Here is a 23,156-nt window from a genome sequence, read left to right as displayed (position 1 = left end):
GGCCGAAAACCCGAAAGGGCGACCTAGGCAAAAGTCAGAGCACAAAAAATTAGAAAATATAAAAACTGAGCTCGCAAGGTTGAAAACCCGCAAAGGGCGGCCTTGGCAAAAGTTAGAGCGCAAAAGGAGAGTGAAAATACTCGAGTGAACCTCGGCCTGAACTACGTAAGGCTTGATTCCCATCTTTGGGATACGTAGGCAACTTCACCTTGAAGTTCAGCCATAAACGTTTCCCCGATCAACTCTGTCCATTTCGATCATCTCAGGCATCTTTATCCATCAGCATTTATCGCGGTCTCCGGTACAGTGCTGTTCAGACTAGGGGCAACTTTCCGTTGCCGCAACGGTGCAAAGTTACTCAGACTAGGGGTAACTTTCCGTTTCTATGAAGTGCCGCATTGTTCTTCAGACTAGGGGCAACTTTCCAGTTGCAGGGATCTGGGGTTGTGCATCTCAGTGACAGATCTTCGGCGTGTCCAGTTCTGATCCACATCGAAAATAGTTTTGAAAAGTTTTAATAAAAGTTGACTTTGTTCAAATCAATCTTTTTACGACTAAGACCATTTTTGGACCAAAAGCGGAAAATTTTCAGTACCACAACTTTCAATTTCATTGATTTCAAAACTGAGTTCTCCTGCTCTTGCATTATAATCGAGGTTGCTTTTTAGTACATTCATAAAGAAAACTTGAAAATGCTAAATAAGCAATAAATTTGAGGCATAGTTGAATCAAGTATCTCTGCGTCCCCTCCCAGAGCTAGACGAAGCATCTGATGCCAAGCTAGGCCCAACTTGTGCCTCCTCATTGAGCCAATCCAAGCACTCATCGGACAAAGTGCAACTGAAAGTGGGAGTAGGGGCTAGGAGCTCTCTAGTCCTCCATGCTGTGGCATATCGGGCAAGCTGTGCACCCCGGACCGGGAAAGCGACCGGGTACTCAATCCCCTCCGGTGGGCAGGTCTGATCATGACCAAACTGACGCAGAAACCGGAACGGAAAATAGAATACGCAGTGGGTTAGACCAATCAATTGGATCCCAATCAGCCGAGACATACTATAGCTCATTGCCGGGAGGTTGAGCGAAGGACAACGCCAAGCAATGCCGTCTGCGGATAAATTGCACATCCAATCGAACCACCACCTTTCGTCAAGAGCATTGACTAGGCGCTGCCAAAAGAAGTAGCCTCGAGCTGAATAGACCGGGCAAGAGTCCACAACCTGCAACTTATCCATTAACCATACCTAGGGAAGGGATGGAAAATGAGAGAATAAAGAACAGAGAGATGTATGATGAGAGAAAAGTAAGACAAGGGTTTTGTGAGAAAAACCGAGCCTGAGGGTCGAGTGATGTGAGCAAATATATATGTAAGGTTGGGTGGGAAACATTACCTGCAGCAGCAGTGGACTCCTGGCGAACCTAGTCGCTTCCCGGCGATGGACAGAATCTAAGCCCATCAGTGTCTCGGCCAAGGTCATGGCAATACAGCTCTTCCCTTCTCTCAAGCCTTGGGCGACTTCAATCAGGCGAATGCTAGCCCCGCCGAAGCCCGAGGAAAGCAGAAAGTGAGACAACAAACATAAGCAGAGGGCGTGTTGCCGGAAACCCTGCCAATAATGGTTGCTGCGGTCACCGGCGTCGGAAAAACGGTGGATCAAGCCGAGGATGTCCAGTTCTCCACTGCAGATCAGAGATCGAGCGTCATGCGCCGTGAGCCCACACATCCGCCCTAAAACCTGAGCATGGCCAAAACGGAGCTGGGGCAAGATCACTTCAGAGCATTCAGACTCTATCAAAACCTGAAAATCTTCGAAAGTGGGACACATCTCTTGGCCGCCAAAGCTAAAAACGTGCGTCACTGGATTCCAGAACCTTGCCGCGGCATGGAGAAAAGGGAGCTGTAGTGGAGTACGACTCAGCGTGAATAGTTCATTCAAGCCGAAACCCCGGAAGTTCAGCTTTTCCGAGCCATCCAAAGAAGAGATCCAAGATATGAGATTTTTTGCGAGAAACGCCTCCATCTTTGTCTAAAACTAAGATGAAATTAATGTTCCCGAAGTTGAGGCTTTTATAGAGGGAAAAACACTATTCACGGGGACACGTGTCAAAAATCAGGTGGCTGCAGGACCAAGTGGCCGGCCGGCCACCTTTTCTGGCTGGCCAGCCATTTACTTTTTACAAAAATGGCCGGCCAGCTGTCTCTCTCCACAAAATTGGCCGGCTGGCCCCCAAAGGTGGCCGGCAATGCTGCAGTGTATCTCCTTGGCCCTGTTTTACTTCTTCGAGGGGAAGTTTCAAGCATTTCCATGCAACGGGAGAGTCAAAGGCCTTCATCTCCCTCCGTTTCGGATGCGTTCCGGTGCCCAGATCATCAGAAGTACACTCTGTTGTCGTCTTGTTTATCGAGTTGTTGTTTTGATTATCGAGTTGTTGTTTTGCTTATCGAGTTGTTTGTCGAGCGGACGTGTTTCGTGTTTTTGAGTCATTGCGCTCTGTTTAAGCAATCTTTGTTAAAGTCTTGTTTATTTGCGTTGTCAACGTTGTTGCATTTTGCTTATCGAGTTGTAAACTTCCTAAGGTTCTGTTATATCTTAGTAAGTTGAGTTGCTTAGTTTGTTGCGTCGGTTCACTACCTGACTTGGTGATTACACAATGCACATTCCCTTTCAATTTCATTTTTGTGCAAAATAAATGATGCGATATGATGCTAAAAGTTTAAAATACAAACACCTTTTCAAAAGCTATTTCATTCCATCATGCTTTACAACGAACAAAGGTACAAGTTTTACAAAAAATAAAACTGCCTAACAATGTGCAAAGTGCTACAAACTACTAGCAAAAAGAAAAAATAAAGCAGGAAACAACAGCATCAAAGTCCTCGGGAACGGAAACGAGAAGCACTCCTCATCCTCTTCTGCGGGACAACCTCTGCACCATCATCATCATCTGGGTCAGAGCTGTCATCCTCAGGATCCCCCTCAGCCTCACCTCTGTTCCCCGAACCAAAACCGGAGCCCCCCTCCTCAGCAGATGTCTCTGACTGACGGTCGATAGCCTTCTCCTCCTCCTCAGCATCCTCCTCCTCCTCATCAGGCTCCACCTCTACAACGTGAGCCCTGCGTCTGCGGACAGGCCCTCCTCGAGCTCCTCGAAAAGGCCTAGATGGCCCGGCTCCTCGGGAAGGCCGAGATGACCCTGCCCCCTGAAAAGACCCGGGTGACCCAACTCCCTGAAAAGGCCCAGACGGCCCAGCTCCCCAAGGAGGCCCAGGTGGCCTGGCCTGCGGCTGACCGGACCATGAAGGCATCTGAAAACAAAGAGTTCAATTCAAATACATCAGTCCAAATATATACATCAGACGCAGATACAAGCAAAGGCTACGTGAAGTGGGTGCATGTGAATGCAGTGTCCAAGTGGGGTGTGTGTCAGATGTGCTCTACACAAGTAGTCTATCGATGCAGTAGAAATCAGCATGTCATCAGAAGTATGATAAATGCCAGAAAACTGAAGGGTACCTGAATGCCCGCGACAGACAACTGTGCCTCCCTACGCAGGACCATGCCCTCGAGTGTGGCCACCAGTCCAACCACCTCCTCCATGTACCCTCGCGGTGGCTGCAAAAATGAGTTCATAATCATCAGCGAACAAAAAATGTCTAAACATCTGAATGATGAATGAAAAACAGTGGAGCATACCAGCGGTGAGTCAGGATTAATGGCGTATCGATCACTGGGCATCGGAGGCTCTAGTGGGATCGGGGTCGGAGAGATAGCCCATACTGCCACGCCATCAACTCAGTCGGCATATCTGGCCATCCAGGATGAGGATAAGCCGACGGAGTCGGAGGAACCGGTCTATTCCCACCTCTGGATGTACCAGCCCTGCTAGTAGAAGGGGCGTCTGCAGCCCGAGCCTGAGCCTGGCCCGAGGATGACATACTGGCAGGCCTCATCATCGGGATACGAGCTCCCGTCAATGGAGGCATCAAGTATATGTGACGGTAAGTGGCGTAGTCCCCCTCCTCAATATATAATAAAGCATCACTACCCAGCATGGCACCGACTACCTTCGAGTAAGAGAGCCTGTCAGCAGTCCGCATACTGACTGGGGGCACTGCGGGAGGATCCTGAGAAAGATACCCCCATACCTGGCGCAGAAAGCGTTCCCCCAGGAACCATGCCCTGCCAACCGGCCCTTCGAGCAGGACCCTATACTGGGAGATGTCCGACCCTCCGGTATACTGAAGTCGGAGACCGTCACCCAGGGACACCCAGGGCTGCCATGTGATCTGCGGATGATAAATGCATAAACCAATCAAAAATCAAGAATATACAGAGCAAATCAAAGATGAGAATGAAAGGAACTGAAAGTTCTGAGGTACCTCTGAATGTCGCACAGTGTCAAAGTACTGTCGCAGGTAGAGGAGGGTCTCTCGGGGTCTCGGCCGGTGCGGGCCCTCAAACACCAGTGAGTATGGGGTCATGGGAACCCCTGCCACCTCCAACTCTGGGGCTAATGCTGGGAAGTATACATAGACCCATAGCTGAGAAAAGCAGTGCAGAATGTAAGTACGAAATGCTGAGAGCAAAATACAGACTGTAAAAGTGCGCTGTGTGTGCAATGTACAAGTAATGAAAAGCAGAAATGTAAATCAAGAGGACAGAAAAGTACCTCCGAGGCTCTCCAGTAGCCGCCAAGTAAATCGCCCCACCCGCGGGAGGTCGCGCTCATATAAAAGTAAAGGGTAGCCAGGCCGGCGCCACCCCAGTCATATCGATGGACCTGTGATAGGTCAACCAGAGCGCTCAGCAGGTATAGCCCAACTGTGTTCCCTCTATCGGCGAACAGAGTAGTCCCGAAGAGAAACATAAGGAAACCACGGGCATACTGCTCTGTCTCCTCGGCAGTCTCGGGCACCATCTCCGCCCGCCGGAAGTGGGAAGAGAACCAAGTGTATCGGACTCTCCCAGAAACCCTATCAACAGGCGGGTGAGCCCCCAATAGATACATCCAAGCGGCCTCCCACTCGCCCATATCCTCATCATAGGGGATGGACCAACCTCCTATGTCTAAGCCAGTCAACACAGCGACGTCTAGGGGCGTCATGGTCATGTCCCCGGTAGCAGAGAAATGAAAGGAGTTGGTGGTGTCCCACCATCTCTCTACCAAGGCTGCCATCAGTGTCCTCCTGGCAGGACAACGTGACAACCCGACGCAGAAGGGCCCGAATCCTGCCAAATCTACCAAATCTCGGACACCCTCCGGGAGCTCAGCATACCAGTCCCGCGCGATGGTGGAACCATACCCCCGCACACTGCGGGAACCAACCTGCATTCAGAATGAATACATGTGTCAATAATGAAATGAATGGGCTGTGTGCCAATGAGATGAATGGGCTGTGTGCCAATAAGATGAATGGGCTGTGTGCCAATAAGATGAATGGGCTGTGTGCCAATGAGATGAATGGGTTGTGTGCCAATGAGATGAATGGGCTGTGTGCCAATGAGATGAAATGGGCTGTATGCCGATGAAGCGAAATAAGCTACATGCAAATTTAATCTGGGCTGCGTGTTCAGAAAATTTGAAGTTTGGGCTGCGTGTTCAACTTTCTATCAGTGTGGGCTGCATGTTCACTATTTAATCTGGGCTGCGTGTTCAACTTTCTATCAGTGTGGGCTGCGTGTTCACTATTTAATCTGGGCTGCGTGTTCAGAAAATTTGAAGTTTGGGCTGCGTGTTCAACTTTCTATCAGTGTGGGCTGCGTGTTCACTATTTAATCTGGGCTGCGTGTTCAGAAAATTTGAAGTTTGGGCTGCGTGTTCAACTTTCTATCAGTGTGGGCTGCGTGTTCACTATTTAATCTGGGCTGCGTGTTCAGAAAATTTGAAGTTTGGGCTGCGTGTTCAAGTTTCTATCAGTGTGGGCTGCGTGTTCACTATTTAATCTGGGCTGCGTGTTCAGAAAATTTGAAGTTTGGGCTGCGTGTTCAACTTTCTATCAGTGTGGGCTGCGTGTTCACTATTTAATCTGGGTTGCGTGTTCAGAAAATTTGAAGTTTGGGCTGCGTGTTCAACTTTCTATCAGTGTCTGGGCTGCGTGTTCAGAAAATTTGAAGTTTGGGCTGTGTGTTCAACTTTCTATTAGTGTGGGCTGTGTGTTCACTATTTAACCTGGGCTGCGTGTTCAGAAAATTTGAAGTTTGGGCTGCGTGTTCAACTTTCTATCAGTGTGGGCTGCGTGTTCAGAAAATTTGAAGTTTGGGCTGCGTGTTCAACTTTCTATCAGTGTGGGCTGCGTGTTCACTATTTAATCTGGGCTGCGTGTTTAGAAAATTTGAAGTTTGGGCTGCGTGTTCAAATTTCAACTAGCGTGGGCTGCGTGTTCACTATTTAATCTGGGCTGCGTGTTCAGAAAATTTGAAGTTTCGGCTGCGTGTTCAAATTTCAACTAGCGTGGGCTGCGTGTTCACTACTCTAATCTGGGCTGCGTGTTCAGAAAATTTAAAGTTTGGGCTGCGTGTTCAAATTTCAACTGGTGTGGGCTGCGTGTTCACTATCTAATCTGGGCTGCGTGTTCAAAAAATTTAAAGTGTGGGCTGTGTGTTCACTTTCGAATTCAGGCTGTGTGTTCGACAAATCAGTGTTTGAGCCGTGTGTTCGCCTCTTAACTAATGTGTACTGTGCGTTCGCAATTAATTAATGAGCCGAGTGTTCAGAAATTCGAGTGTTGAAACTACATGTTCAGGATGCAAGCAAAGTACTATGTCATAAGCTAAACTGCATGTTCAAGCATGGCAAAGGTGCGAAATGTAAGAAAAATACAGAAAATGAAATAAATACCTCTCGGGCCTCATGAGAGAGGTGATGCTCCGGCTCTCGGAGAAGCAGATCCCCGGGTGCTCGCTCGTCAAAGCTAGTAAAGTGACGGAAGACAGCACGAGGGAGGACATGTGCTGGCGGACGGTACCTCCCGGGAATAAAAGGTCGGGTCCTCGGGGGTAGAGTCATGGGATCAAAATCATCTCCGGCACCTGGAAAACCTCCGCCGTGGGGAGAATTACCCGCCATTTTCAGAAGATCTGCAAAGGGAGCAAAAATGAGCAAAATGAGGCGAAATTGGAAAAAGTCAACAAAAGTCAACTCTCGGGAAATGAAAAAGTCAACAAAAGTCAACTCCTGAGAAAATCTTCCAAATGTTGAGACAAATTTACCTCAAGTGGCGAAAATGCGAAAAGAAGCTCCGAAACCGAAATTTAATCGCTTCAAAGTGCTTGAAATCGAATATTTTTGCGAAAACAATTTGCGCGGGGCGTTGGAAAATGTGTATGAAACTCAGATCTGGAGAAGAAAGTGTTGTAGGAGGCAAGGAAGGAAGAGATCTCGGCTGCAATATATAGGCCCCAAGTCTTGGATTGAAGGAGCATCAAAAAGGAGGTGAAAATACCAAAATGCCCCTGAATTTGGGCATATGGCCGGCCGGCCCTCTTTTCTAGCCGGCCGGCCCTCTTTTCTAGCCGGCCAGCTATCTGTTTTTTGGAAAACTGGCCGGCCAGCTATTTGCTTTATGGAAAACCGGTTGGCCACCTCCCCTTGGGAAGATAAACGGCCGGCCATGTCCCCCACATGCCCACCTAGCTCTCTGCAAATTTTGAGGAAGATCGGAGTTCCCAGGACCTGAAAAAGTTCAAGAAAAGTACACTTCCGGTCGCGAAATAGCTCCGCCGGGACTTCGGCTTCGAGTTCTGACATATGTCTCATCATCATTCATCGAAATCAAAGTGTATCCTTTTTGAACGAGTTGTAGCCTTTCTGGGAAGCGGATCGGAGGCCGTAATTGAGTTACCTTCACCGAAACACGCGTTTCCATACTCGTTGTTTCATGACAAACAGACACCCTGATTCATGCTCATTTCGCACTATCATGCACATAACTTGCATTCTCATGAGCATACCTGCATTAACATGCACATTTCTTGATGATGGCATACCTCTATGCTTGGGCCTGCGTTGTCACGCATGTTCCACTCTTGCATTGCGATGCATACACTCACCGGCACTGCGTGTGTCGAACTTTCGGAATCACATTAAATATATGTTGGTAGCATGTTGTACTTGTTGCAATTTCTCTCTTTTGCAGGCCCGATATTGTATGTACGGTTCAATTGAGGCTGGTGCGACCAAACGAATCGCGCAGGTATCGTATCTTCTCCGTGTGAGATGTGGCGGGGATTGAATAATCCTCCGCATTCTTAACTGCATGAAATGTAGTTGTTGCTTTGCATTCTTGCTTAAAACTGTTGCATCTATTTGCGAATACTTGCTTCATTACAGCTTGCTGCATTCGCATGATCATGAGTGATAACCGGCTTCGCGTAGCGTATAAGTCCAACTTTCAAAACCGGCTTCGCGTAGCGTATAAGTCCAATCTTCAAAATTTTCTTGCATTATCATTTGCATTTCGCCCCCTGCCTGCGGGCACATCTTTGTTTATCTTGCCTGTTTGTCTAAGTCTTCGGCCTTGTCAAAAATGGGTCGTCTCTGGGCTTTGACATTCACTCCCGTCACTTATGACTTCCGAGTTCTGTCAAAGAGGGGCAACTGTAGACACCCCATTTTTGACCGACCTTAAGACTCAGATGTCACTGATTGAGCGCTTGGTGATGTTGCATAATGTGCTCGTTCAGAAGTTTCAGAGTCACGGCCGTGAGCCCTGCCTCCGGACTTCCGAACCCTCTTCTGTGCCTTGTCTCGGTTTGCGAACCAGATTCGGTTTTCTCTGTTTCTTTTCCTGAGGGAAGGGAGAGGTCCCGTAGACTATCTCTCAATGTTCGTAGGCTACATTTGGTGGCCGTAGGCCATTTTTCCCATTTCGGAGTCCGATTTCTGGTTTTCGGGACCGTTGGCCGTGTGCCTCGGTTCGGGACCGCTTAACCATCTCCGTTTGCTCTAATTTTTTTCATACTCCTTATTTTCTCCCTTTTGAGGGACACTGGGGTCTGAAAAACCCACTTCGTGGCCGAATGCCACTTTCGGTGCTTAACACACTTTACAGCTGTGGAGCTTTATCCCCCAGAAAATATCTTTATCCGGGAGATATTTTGTGGGGGAAAGTTGCTCTCCTTTTTCCCCACCTTTACACCCCCTTTTTGGCCCTTATAACCAGCTGGTGGCTTCACTTGTAGGGGTTAGAAAAATTGGTCTTCAAGCTTCCATACACAAAGCCATCTCTATACCTCTCATTTCCTTGAAAATTCCTAAGTCCCTAAGCACCATTTCTTCTACACCACCAAGCTCTACCACCACCACTTCATTTCCAGCAACAAGGAAGGCTTCTCAAAGGCTAAAGGAGCTGCAAATTGATCCAAGAAGCAACAAAAGCTTTGATCTTCAAGGGTGAGTAACACTTCTCCTCTTTTGACCCTTTTTCTTGATCCATTTGTAAGCCCCACATGCTTTTTGTTTCAATCTTCGGCCCTAACTGAAAGGGGCCCTCTTTTGAGCTCATTTTCACTTTTCATTAAGGGCTCAACCCTGTTTGAGCCCTCCATGATGCACTTGCTTCATTGATCCTCTTATATGTCATAATCTTGCATGCTATTTTTGGCCCATGAGTAATCTGTTTTTGAGCATGTTGTAAACTGATATTAGGCTTATTTTGAGCCCCTCTTCAACATTGAAGAAGGGCTCAACACCATTTGGGACTTCCATGTTGTACTTACCTTTATACTCCTCTTTTATTCCCCATTCTTGCATGCAATGGCAGCCTACCATGCTTTTGTTTTTGGCCATTTTACAGTTCTGAAAAAGTGCTTATTTTGGTCCATTCTTCATATTTCATTTAGTTCCTTTCATGGTTTGGGGCCTCCATATGCCACTTCATGTTATATCTCTTTTTTATTCCCCATTCTTGCATGTTTAGTTAGCCTACCATGCTTTTGTTTTTGGCCATTTTACAGTTCTGACAAAGTGCTTATTTTGGCCCATTCTACATGTTTTATTAAGGGTCTTTGGCTGTTTGGTGAATATTTTGCATACCTCATGTTATAGCCACTTTTGAGCCTCATTTTGCATCACATTTCTATCATGTTTGTATACTGATTTTGGGGCTGCCATATACTGTAAATATTCATATTTTTGGTCCCTCTTCAGTGTTTTAGAAGGGAATTTTTCAATTTGGATTTTGTTTATATCACTTGCTTCATTACCCCTTTCTTGGCCCCTATTCTTGCATGCCATTTTTGCCATACCTATGCTTGCTGTTTGGCCATGTTTATAACTGTGAAAGTGCCTTTTTTGGGACTGTCTAGCTTCTGTCTTCGCATTGCATGTCCATATTGTGCATGTTTGGCATAGCTATAGGCCATTTCGGGTGCCTAAATTCGCATTTCGGGACAATTCCATGCATTTGGTGTCATTTCGCCTCATTTCGGGACTGTTTTCCCCCATATTTTAGTGCTGAAATTCCATTAGAATGATTTCATGCCATTTCCATGCCATTGCATCGCATTTTGTCATCGCCTCGGTTTGCGTGCCCGTGTGCACGCATTTCGAGGCACCTCATTTTTATCCGTCGGCATCCTATGTGAGTGTGGCTGAGGCTCACTCATGTTGGTATAAGCCCACATCATCATTTCATGCCATTGCATCGCATTTTGTCATCGCCTCGGTTTGCGTGCCTGTGTGCACGCATTTCGAGGCACCTCATTTTTATCCATCGGCGTCCTATATGAGTGTGGCTGAGGCTCACTCATGTTGGTATAAGCCCACATCATCATTTCCATGCCATTGCATCGCATTTTGTCATCGCCTCGGTTTGCGTGCCCGTGTGCACGCATTTCGAGGCACTTCATTTTTATCCGTCGGTATCCTATGTGAGTGTGGCTAAGGCTCACTCATGTTGGTATAAGCCCACATCATCATTTCATGTCATTACATCACATTTTGTCATCGCCTCGGTTTGCGTGCCCGTGTGCACGCATTTCGAGGCACGTCATTTTTCATCCATCGGCCTCTTATGTGAGTGTGGCTGAGGCTCTCTCATGTTAGTGTAAGTCCATGTTGCATTCTATATGCCATTTTAGCCCTATTGCATTGCATATGCCATTGCCTCGGTTTGCGTGCCCGTGTGCACGCATTTCGAGGCACTTCATTTTCATCCATCGGCCTCTTATGTGAGTGTGGCTGAGGCTCTCTCATGTTAGTGTAAGTCCATGTTGCATTCTATATGCCATTTTAGCCCTATTGCATTGCATATGCTATTGCCTCAGTTTGCGTGTCCGTGTGCACGCATTTCGAGGCACTTCATTTTCGTCCATCGGCCTCTTATGTGAGTGTGGCTGAGGCTCACTCATGTTAGTGTAAGCCCATATCATATATCCATGTCATTTGCATTACATATGTCATTTTCTCAGTTTGCGTGCCCGTGTGCAAGCATTTCGAGGCATCTATTTTTTCATAGCATAGTGCATACTAGGTTGTATCTTAGATTGCATTCTGTCATTTTCTCGGTTTGCGTGCCTGTGTGCACGCACTTCGAGGCATCTCATTTTCACAGCATAGTGCATACTAGGTTGTATCTTGGATCACATTCTGTCATTTTCTCGGTTTGCGTGCCCGTGTGCACGTATTTCGAGGTATCTCATTTTCATAGCATTGTGTTTGTTAGGATTGTATCTTAGTCGCATTTCATGCATGTCATGCATATTGCATCGTGTTCGGGATAGGAGTTAACCCGGGCACGGGAAACGAGGTACATTTCGTACTCCGAGTGACGGAATGTGTCTCAATTCCCAGTCACCGACACTCCGGATTATCCATGATGGAGTTAGGTTTTAGCTGTGTTTTCATGTGCATTCATTCTATATTGAGTTGTGCATTTCGACTCCTCGGCCATCATGCCTCGGTATGCGTGATTGGTGGCACGAGGACCGAGACATGCATATATCTGTGCAAATACATTGCTATGCCCCTTTCCTGCTCTCTGTTGCAGCAAAACGAAGAATCAGCAACTTTTTTTGGGGCTTGGCACGTATTTCAAGAACAGGTGTAAACAGAGGCTAATTGGGGCATTCCGGTGGATTTCCACGCAAGGCAACCCGGACATGCATCATCCATCAGAAGCAAGGCAGTCCCTGGCTTGCACGCCGGTTTTACTTGCTTTCTTAGTTAATTCATTAATTAATTAGGAATTTGTATATTATTCGGACTGTAATATTTGGACTGTAATATTCTTTCATTTGGGACTGTATTATTTATTCGGACCCTCTGCGCGAGGGCATAACTGTAATAAGTGTGCGTGAGTGTGATGTATGTCTTCCAACCGCACGTCTTTCTTCCTTTTATTTATCCGCTTATGATGGTTAGATTAGGGCATATTTAAATTAGCATACAGTATGACAGCATGTTTGCATTCATTCATCTGTATTGCATGCACCGGGCTCGGCGCATCATACTAACTGCATTGTATTTTCAATTTCAAAGTTGAATACATGATAGTTGTAACATTTCATATGCCATCTTAGAATAGCCGAGCCTGCTATAATTGCATTTTGCATGTGTTGCATTAGGCATTTCTGTATAGTTAGGATCATGCATGATTTCTAATGAATTCCTATTTTGGCTTGGAGTACTCGGTAAGCTTTATGCTTTAGCATCCTTGCATGCGTGTGAGTGACTGCCATGAATAGCATGCTTACCATGAGGCTATGTGCTTATCTGATATAACTGCCTGAATGCCTGTGGGTGAAGGTTGGGTTACTTAAATTGGAATAAATCATCAAATGTTTTAAAGCCTACCTGCGGGTAGCAAACCATTTTCAAAAACAAGCATGAAATGTTTCGTTCCAATTCAGGCGACCCGGTCTATACTTGTATGGTGTGCGCATCACATAGTAACCTAGGCTAATAACCGGAATAAGAACTCACAATGTTTTCAAAAATCGATATCATGGTTAGTAGAGGCCGGTCTATGACCGGGCGAGCGGGGGTGCTCATGAAGTGACCTTCCCCAATCGTACCCAAGTTCCCGAGCCGAGGCAACTTTGGTGATGACGGACACGTGGCCTTTTGGCACCGAGTCAGGGTTTCCTAAATTTCCCAAAATAAAATATTTAGGTGGCGACTCTGTATCTGGCAAAGCAGTCCATGTTTGGCATTTTTTTCAAAAAATCTGTTTTCTCAAAAAACGATTTGCCGGATTTGGACTATTTGGTTCAGACTTAGAACCGTGACTGACAAAAAGTCGAGTCCGAGCTGTGGCGAGGTCCCCCGCGGGCTTGTTACAATTATTAACAGCCTCTTTCCACAAAGGTGCTTCAGGACCTGTCATTGCTGCCTTAAAGCTTTGAGGTTCATTTTCTAACAAGTATGTCAGAAAATCTGGACCAAAGGATTTTGATGTTCTTGCTCTCTTACTTCGTCTTGGTTCATCATTAGTTAAATCCTGTTGGTCGAGACTATTACTAGTCTCTTGTGTTTGATTGTCATTAGTCTCTTGACTTTGTGTACAATCATAAGTTCTTTTCTGTGAACTTAATTCCTGTCCTTTTTTGTAAGGAAAGACATGTTCAAAAAACACAGCATTCCTTGACTCTATAATAGTGTTCACATTTATATCAGGTATTTCTAATTTATAAGTCAGAAACCGATATGCACTACTATTCTGAGCATAACCAATAAACACACAGTCTATTGTTTTTGGTCCAATCTTTGTCTTTTTAGGAACAGGAACTTCAACTTTTGCCAAACACCCCCACACTTTTAAGTATTTGTAGGAAGGTGGTCGACCTTTCCACAATTCATAAGGAATGCTTTTGGTTTTCTTGCGAGGTATTCTATTAAGAACATAATTAGCAGACAATATTGCTTCCCCCCACAAGTTCTGTGGTAAACCTGAACTTAGTAACATGGCATTCATCATTTCTTTTAGGGTTCTATTCTTCCTTTCAGCAATTCCATTTTGCTGTGGCGAATAAGGGGCTGTAGTTTGGTGAATAATGCAATGTTGTGCACAAAATTCATTTAATGGTGCATCATATTCACCACCCCTATCACTTCTAACCATTTTAATGGTTTTACCAAGTTGATTTTCAACTTCTGTTTTGTAGAGTTTAAATATTTCTAAGGCTTCATCTTTACTTCTAAGTAAATAAACATAACAATATCTTGTGCAATCATCGATAAATGTTATGAAATACTTTTTGCCTCCTCTAGTTTGAATAAATTTTAAATCGCATACATCAGTATGAATTAATTCTAGCGGTTCGGTTTTTCTTTCAACCGATTTAAATGGAGCCTTAGTTAGTTTTGCTTCTACACAAATTTCACATTTATGATTAGGATTAATTTCAAACTTTGGTATATGATCTAAACCAATTAATCTACGCAAAGCATCAAAATTCACATGTCCTAATCTACCATGCCATAAATTTGACTCAAGAATATAAACAAAAGATGTGTTATTCTTATTCATAGCAACTTTCGGTACAACTGTCATTACATTCAACTTAAAGAGACCATCACTCATGTATCCCTTACCAACATACATACCACTCTTTGTTAATACCAATTTATCAGACTCAAATACAAGCGTAAAACCATTTTTACTTAACAAAGACCCAGAAACTAAATTCTTCCGGATGTCAGGTACATGCAGTACGTTGTTGAGGGTCAGTTCTTTCCCTGATGTCATCTTCAAGATCACTTTCCCTTGTCCAGCCACAGTAGAAGTAGAAGAATTTCCCATGAAAAGTTGTTCACCATTTGCTGCCTCATTGTAGGTAGTGAACATCTTCTTGTCCGTACATATGTGACGAGTTGCTCCAGTGTCAACCCACCACTCTTTGGGATTTCCAACCAAGTTAGCCTCAGACACCACATCAGAGAGGTTGATGTCATTCACTCCGTCAGAGATGTAATCCAATTCTGTTACATTGGCCTGATTGGTGGTCTTCTTACTTGTACTTCCATGATTCTTCTTAGGGCGGCGGCAGTCAGAAGCTCGATGTCCAGTTTTGCCACAGTTATAGCATTTTCCTTTGAACTTCTTGCTACTATCGCCTTGTTTAGGATCATCTCCAGTAAACTTTCTCTTTTTGTTATGTGGTTTATGAACTTGTTCAACCACATTTGCCTTGGACTCAATGGGATTTTTCCCATTCCTCTTTTCAGCCTTTCGGTTATCTTTTTCAATTCTTAATCTTACAATCAATTCATCCATAGTCATCTCTTTGCGTTTATGTTTTAAATAATTTTTGAAATCTTTCCAAGCCGGTGGTAACTTTTCCACTAAAGCAGCGACTTGGAATGACTCGCTAAGAGACATACCTTCTGAATGAATATCATGCAAAATTATTTGAAAACTTTGAACTTGAGATATTACCGTTTGGGAGTCTACCATAACAAAGTCTAGAAATTTACCGACGATAAATTTCTTCGTGCTGGCATCTTCTGTCTTGTATTTCTTCTCCAAAGAATCCCACAATTCTTTTGCTGTTTTCAGAGGACTGTATACATTATACAGCATATTGTCAAGGCCATTTAGGATGTAGTTTCTGCACAGGAAATCTGAATGTTTCCAAGCATCTACAGCGGCAACAACTTGCCGATCACTTTCACTCTCTTTAAGTGCTGGAGCCTCTTCATGGAGAAACCGGGCCAAATTAAGAGTTGTAAGATAGAACAGCATCTTCTGCTGCCATCTCTTAAACTCAGTACCGTTAAATTTTTCCGATTTTTCTCCATGATTGATTGGTACACGAACATGGTTCTGGATAGGGACCGATGTAGGTGTAACAATAGGAGTACCACTGCCAGATGCAGTTTCAGTTGTAGTAGCCATAATCTCTGATTACAAAAATCAGAAAATATTAAAACACAAATTAATTTTCTAGTTACTAAAACCAGAAAATAATTATAATAACAAAATAATTTTATTTTACTTGTTACTAAAACTAGAAAAATAAAATATAACAAGAATTTTCTGTAATACCAAATAATATTCTGAATTGTTAATGACACCAGTATCGTACTACTAGTTGTTGTCAAAGAAAAGAGACAGTATATTACTACTATCTGTCAAATAGCATAAATCACTATTTGTTTTTCCAACCAGAATATTAATTTGAAAACACAGAAAATTAAATACAATGAAGATACCCAAAAAGGATTATGTCTTAAGATTGTTGGACAATCTTCACTGTATTTAAATAGATTAAATTCTGTTGTGTACAAAACAACAACAAGAATAAAAGAAATAGATAAAAGGAGAGAATTTGTTTGATTACAAAAATCAAACTCGAAATAATAATAAATAAATAAAACCACAGATTTTATTTTGTTACAAAAACAAAATTAAAATCTGATTGAATAAACAAATAAAAACAGAATAAAATTAAACAACTTACTTGGTTAATTTATTTGAATAACTTTTCTGATCAAGTCCAGTGTTTAACACTGTGTCCTCAAGACAGATTCGTCCTCTCCACGGTGCTTTCAGAAATTCGGACGTCTATCTCCCAGGATGAAATGATCTACCACAAACAATAACAGCACTACTAATTGTTTGCCTTACGAACACACTAAGTGTTTACACTCTTTCTTTCGGAAATAAAATGCAGCAAGATGAAGAATATAAATAGCAGAAGTGAAATACGAAATTTCTGAATGGAAAACATCAAATGAGGGTGGTCCTATTTATAGATGTGAATGTGGCTCTTGGTTTTGAATTGAACAGGTATGTGGCTCTTGGTTTTGAATTGAACAGGTATGAAACCTGTTGGTTTTGAATTCAAACAGATAGCAAAACGGGAAGGGCTCTGTTTGGATGAGCAATAAATCCAAATCCGTTTAATTCTGTTTGAAAACGGGAAGGGCCCTGTTTGGATGAGTAATAAATCCAAATCCGTTTAATTCTGTTTGAAAACGGGAAGGGCCTGTTTGGATGAACAAAAAATCCAAACCAATTTAATTTGAATTCTGGATTTTATTTTAATAAAAAATAAAATTAAATTCAAATGTTTTTGGCCCAAAAAGATTAGAAGCCCAATCCAACTACACACCAGCGCCTAAGCCCAGCCCGCCCGGACGGACGGCGGCGCGCGCGCGTGGTGATTTTTGAGTCCAATGGGTCTAGCCCATTTTGCCCATAACCTCTCCCTCTAAAACACTTGGGTACCCCTTGGGGCACACCCCAAGTATCTCACCCTAAGCCTTATAAACCCTTTCAAAACTTCCCACCAAATCAATGTGGGACAAGCCAATTTACAACCTTAAGGAATTTCCACAAAAACTCCATTTCCATGGAGCACACTTGGCTTCAATTTCCCATTCACTCGGTAATGGTTTTGAGCAACCAAATATACCACGTGAATCACAACGCGGCATAGAACACGTTACCACTTTGACCAGAGTAAATCGACACTCGGGGCCCACCTAAAAATTAGACCGAACTTAGGAAAAAATTCTAGTTTTATCCAAAATTTTATAACCATTTCCAACAATTTTATGTCTTAATCAAGATATAAATAATCATTAAAAGCAAAGCTTATCCTTATACCCCTGCAGACAACATATGTTGCAGATATCACTCTCACCATAGGAATGGGTAGGTATTTTTTAATCCCTTGGTGATTTCTGGTGAGCCATACATAACTTAGTTGTCCCTTTGAACTTAGTTCAAGGCATCATGTCCACTGATTAGCTAGTAAGTCCGATAGGCTTTCACTAGGGAAGGTTCAAAGCCGAAAGCTACCTATCCCGATGCAGTATATTTCCATAATGAACTCTCTCTTTGTCTGCATGTTGTTGCATGTCCTTTCCGTAAATTTCATTCATGTGGGGGATTGTTGGAAAATTTGAATTTAATTTACTTCAATGGTTGTGTCTCTTGAAATGAAAGGGTGTGCCCTTTTGAAGGATCACAACCTTTTTGAAGAGTCACTTAGAAGTCTTTATATTCCATGTCCCTCACTTCATTTTAAATGGGGAATTGCCATTCTTCTTCACTTTGCATTTTTTCTTCATTTTTCCTGCGTCTAATTTTCCTATAAAGAGAGTTCATGCACAGCAAAGTTCGCTAGGCTTGCAATAGTAGTGCTGCTAGTGCAAGACATTGATCGTTGTATCCTGGGAGATAGACGTCCATTGAATCCTAAGCACCGGTGGGAGGACGAATCTGTCTTAAGGAAAGAGTGTCACACACTCGACTCGATCAGGTTTTATTTTTTTTTATGTACTGTAAGTTTAATCACGTTATTATGTTGATTTATTTCAGTTTTTGGTTTTGCCCAAAAAGCATTTGCATAATTTTAAATTATATTTTCCATTTAATTTGGTACTATTTTTCTAATAATATGTATAATCTTAATGAGTAATATTAGAATCACTAAATTTTTGTAACATGTTGTAAAATAATAATAATAATTTAACAATTTAATTGTCATGAAAGGTGTGTTCTTGTTTTTTAACACATATATATTATTGTGAATATATATATTTATTGAAGACGACCAGGAGTGCCCCCATGGCAATAATAATGGGAGACTTGGGAGTTTGGTGAAAGTCGATTTAGCCTCCGTTTGGAATGGACTAAAATGAGGTTAGGAATTAAAATAGTTAAAAAAAAATAAAACAAGTTAAAAAGTTAATAAAATAAAATATTACACTTAAATTATAATTATTTTTTTTTCTTACAAAAGTAAAAAAAAAAAGAAAAAAAAAATCCAACTCATACTTTTTAACCCCAAATTTAAAAAATCAAAAAATCAAGAAACTAAAAAGTTAATCCAAATCCTAAACGAAACCTTGAGAAGTGAACAACCGAAAATGATGATAGTTCAAAAAAATATGGAAAGCATCAGAATATGCCTGCAGGAGCACCCATGTTATGCTATGACCAGGCACAACAACATAAAGATAAAAATAATTAAAGTAATAAGATAAAAATATTAAACATTCATCATCATTATCTTCTTCTTTTGATCTTGCTATTAATCGTCTTTAATCTCTTTAATCATCATTACTAATCAATCATCCGGTGATCTTTTTAATTTTTTGCTCTCCACTGACGAACTAGATATGAATATAACACCACAGAACAAGCATAGCATTTTCTAATTACCATTATGACTCTTAACTTCGGGCTTAAGTAATTGGTTTGTTTAAGAGGACATAACTTTGAGATAGAATTAATAATTTAACAAAATACATAATTTAATATTTGTCTAAAAAATTAATAATTTAGATTTATAATTTAGGCAAACATATTATTCCATATGAGGGAGGATTAAATCTCAAGAAAAAGGATGGGATACAAAATAAAAAATTAAAGCCAAGTTGGTATTAGTTGGCTGAATCACAAAATTGTGGGAGGTAATTTTGTATAATGACACTATTTGGTTGAGCGTCAAATAGGACACATGGCCTAAAGGTTGACTAATGCATATAATAAAATATTTGGTCAGATATTTAATTCGAACAACTATGACTGAGTGAAAAATGAATCCATTAAGAAACGAGTCTACAAAATATGAGACTAATTATGCTCCTCGCTTCTAAAAAAACCACTAGACTAGGGACACAATCTTTCCTAGAGTGGAGTGAGGTGTGTAAATAGTTACTAAAAATTATAAATATATAGATGATATAATATAAGTAAATCATTAAATTTTGAAGAAAAACTGCACAATATTAAGTCTTTATACAGTTATTTTAAGAATTTTATACTTAGAAATTTACCATCTTTAACATTGAAGAATCCCCATGCTACCACCCCATCAGTGTGAATTTTTTGTCCTTCGTTGCAAGAATAGAGAGTGAAGGAGAGTGGAGATGAAGGTGTTCTATTGTTATCATTTGAACCATTGTGACTGATTTTTCTTCTCACAAATTAACAAAATTTGATAATTCACTCCACAATTATGGATCGAAACAAACACGATATATATAATCTAATCAACTGCACAATCTCCTAAATAAACACAGTCATTCACTACTTCAACCACTTCAAGACTTAGCCCCAACAAAGGACAACAGTGACCAAAGGTAATTAAGCCTTATCCCGTATACTAAAAAACGTTATCCAAACACGTACGACCCCACAAACATTATCACCCTCCGCTTCAAATGCTCTCAGAAATAATATGGTACACCCACGACCATGGATACGCACCACCTGTCCCAAGTTCTCTTGTCTGAAACATCCAATCATACGTCACATCAAACAAATTTTTTGTGTGAACACTGGGCCCACATAGCAAAAGCATTGGGGTCCACATATCGAAAGGCATTAGATTTAGTGATTAACGCCTCACCAACCATCCAGCCGTTCATAGTGATGACCTGTCTAACCATGATAAACCTGACATATTGGGCAGCCACGTAGACGATGTGGGTTCGCCGCGTACAGTCAACAAATATGTACAACAAAACGACGGGTTTTAAATACTTTATTTATTTATTTAATTGGATTAAAATAAATACGGTGTTATCTTGTGCGAGTAGTCGCGGGGACGAACAAACTGCCGTTAACGGCGTCAAATCCTACGGAACGACACTTGACGGCGAAACTAGGGTTCGTCGGCGGCGGAAGTGACTGCGAGTTCGCCGGAATCACATTCACCGTCCGGCGGTGTGAACCGAACCACTTGTTCTGCATGTAACGGTTTTTTCTCCACGGAGGGAGGCTTAGACCTCTGCTTTTCAGAGACCGCTTCGCTGCGTCGCTCATGGCCTTCACGATCTGCTTCAAATCCTCAATCCTCCCTACGAAAACCTCAGGCAAGGTCTGTAATAGAAGCTCGTAGTGCCGAGTAGGCCTCGCGATCACGAACTCTCCGGCGAAATCGAGATCCACGAAGTACCGGTGCGATTGCGACGTACCAGACTCTAACCGAACCACATCGATGAACTCGTAGTTACCGGAGGTGAGTCCGCCGGAGCTCTCCCACTTCGTCTTGCAAATTGCCGCATTGTATCCTAAATTTCTGAGAAAAGCCATCACGTTCCGGCTAAAAACAGGTTTGTTCGATCTCGCACACGAGAACACCGCCATAGCATTCGATACATGAGCTAACAGTGCATTCCTGAACGAATCTATATTGATCATGACCGCCGGATTTACCAGGTCCTCAATCACGTCCGTCGGATCAGACATTGATATATCGCGCTCCGAATCGGAATCATACTCCGGCGACTCAGCTACTCCGGCGTCGTCCTCGAGAAAGCCGTGGACGAGATCGGAGAGACACGGGGAGTCGTCGTAGCCGGAGTTCTCGCCGCCGTGTTCGCTTCCGCTGCTAACGTAAACCGGTTCAAACCGGAAGTTACCGACGATTCGAGCCTTGACTTTATCGTTAAGCGGGTCCGTGACTCGCTTCGCTCTCGCAAAAGCAGCCATTTTCAGGTTAAAAGTGTTTTTCCCAAAAGTAGCTTAAGAAGATAAGTGCGCTTTCACAAACAGGTCATTCAGCTTTCAGCATGGTTATGCAAGAAGGGGAAGAATATTTCAGGAGCTTATAAAAGGAGTTGGGATTGGGAGTGCTTTAAAAAAAAAATATATATATATATATATAATTCCAAGGAATTTGCCAAGGAATATTCCACAAAATAGTCTGATAAGTTTATGAAAAATTGTTTTGGGTTTTGGTGTTTTAAAAAAAATAAAATTTAGGAATGGGGATATGCGGCAGAGTATCCCAGTGGGGGGTAGTGGCCTGGCATATCCGACGGGCAACAAGAGTTTATTCTTCTTGTACTATATATTTAGTCACCAAGTAAATATTATTAATTAGAGTATCTAATTTTTTATTTAAATTAATTTTAACTTTAAATAAAAAAATTTGATTTGATTTGATTTAAATTATTTCAATTCTTTCGTCAAAATCTTTTTAAAAATTCTCTTGTATTCCAAATTTCACTTTTCATTAAATTTGATGAAAAAAGATAACATTTCCAATGTTTCATTTTTAAAAAAAATGACTATCCGTGAATATGATAAACATTTGATGAAGGGATTGGAGATAATTTTTTACCACTTTTTTTTTTTTATCAAATTTAAATTTGATAAAATTAAAGGATGAAAGATGGTCTTATAAAATTTATATTATGCTTTGCCATTATTGATTAATAAAATGAGTACTTATATGTAGGTCATAATAAGTGAATTTATTGTTTAATAGGTCCTATGAAAAAAATTTGGCTAAAAAAAGGCACTAATTGTAAATTTTAGCGACAATTTATAAAAATCATGACAAAAAAAAGTCACTAATTGTCAATTTTTAGCGACATATATAAAAAATTATCATAAAAAATTATTTTTAAAGACAATTTTATCAAGACTTATTTTTAATAGGACTTGATGGGAATTAAGTACAACTATTAGGATCTATTGATAGTTTACCCTTAATAAAAAAATTGATTTTGTGATAAAAACAAAAAAATTAGATCCTACAACCCACCGCCCGCCACCGTTATCCACCCACCACCCACCACGACCAGCTACCCACCACCCACCTTCTTTCCCCGCTACTTGCCACCACCGTATTTTGCCGCCACTTGCCACTACTTGCCATTTTTCACTATTTTTTATATTTTTTAAATTTTGTAAACATTTTGTCAATTACCAAACGTATTTGTAGTTTATGTTTTTCTAAAAATAAACAAAAAATAAACAAAAATCAGTTTATAAATTTTTTATAAATATAAACTGAAAACGTAAACGTTACCAAACACACCCTAAGAGATTAGAATTGTGTAATAAATTGGGTTTCTTTTTTTGGCCATAAGCATCCATCCACAAGATTTTATTCTCGTAAACAATAAAGGATAAATTTATTGGTGCAATAAAGAACAAACATGAAATACAATGAACAATATTCTAAAATGCTAAAGATAATCTTAAGAACTACACAATTTCAAAATCGATCAACAAATTTGAATATTTTTAACTAGTTTGAGGGGTATTTTGGAAAGTTGGTTAAAAATTAATTTTTTGATTTTTTTTTTGACTTTTTTGTATTTTTGTTGGTAAAAAATGTAAGAAATGATGTGATCCAAATGAATTAAAAATCAAAAGCTGGCTTTTAACCAGCTTCCTAAAGTGCCCTGGAATATTTTGATGATCTTCAACCAACAAGATGGACGGATTGTAAATTCTAATACAT

General features: G+C 41.7%; 2 protein-coding genes across 2 annotated transcripts; both read right to left on the bottom strand.

Annotated features, from left to right (window-relative positions):
• Positions 1-2,763: 2,763 nt before the first annotated feature.
• LOC145807991 (uncharacterized) lies at positions 2,764-3,618 on the bottom strand. Its single transcript, XM_082907197.1, has 2 exons — positions 3,513-3,618; positions 2,764-3,304 (listed from the first exon to the last, which is right to left on the bottom strand). The coding sequence occupies exons 1-2, from the start codon at positions 3,594-3,596 to the stop codon at positions 2,867-2,869; spliced, it is 522 nt and encodes a 173-aa protein (XP_082763323.1). The 5' UTR covers positions 3,597-3,618; the 3' UTR covers positions 2,764-2,866.
• Positions 3,619-19,866: 16,248 nt separating this feature from the next.
• Positions 19,867-21,788, bottom strand: LOC114289571 (sulfate/thiosulfate import ATP-binding protein, putative (DUF506)). The gene has a single exon (XM_028233319.2). It carries the CDS (start codon positions 21,389-21,391, stop codon positions 20,480-20,482), a length of 912 nt encoding a protein of 303 aa, XP_028089120.1. The 5' UTR covers positions 21,392-21,788; the 3' UTR covers positions 19,867-20,479.
• Positions 21,789-23,156: the final 1,368 nt, after the last annotated feature.

Source organism: Camellia sinensis, chromosome 14, assembly GCF_055761805.1.
Source record: "Camellia sinensis isolate YWXY chromosome 14, ASM5576180v1, whole genome shotgun sequence".
Lineage (NCBI taxonomy): Eukaryota > Viridiplantae > Streptophyta > Magnoliopsida > Ericales > Theaceae > Camellia > Camellia sinensis.
This window is presented reverse-complemented; position numbering and strand designations above follow the sequence as displayed.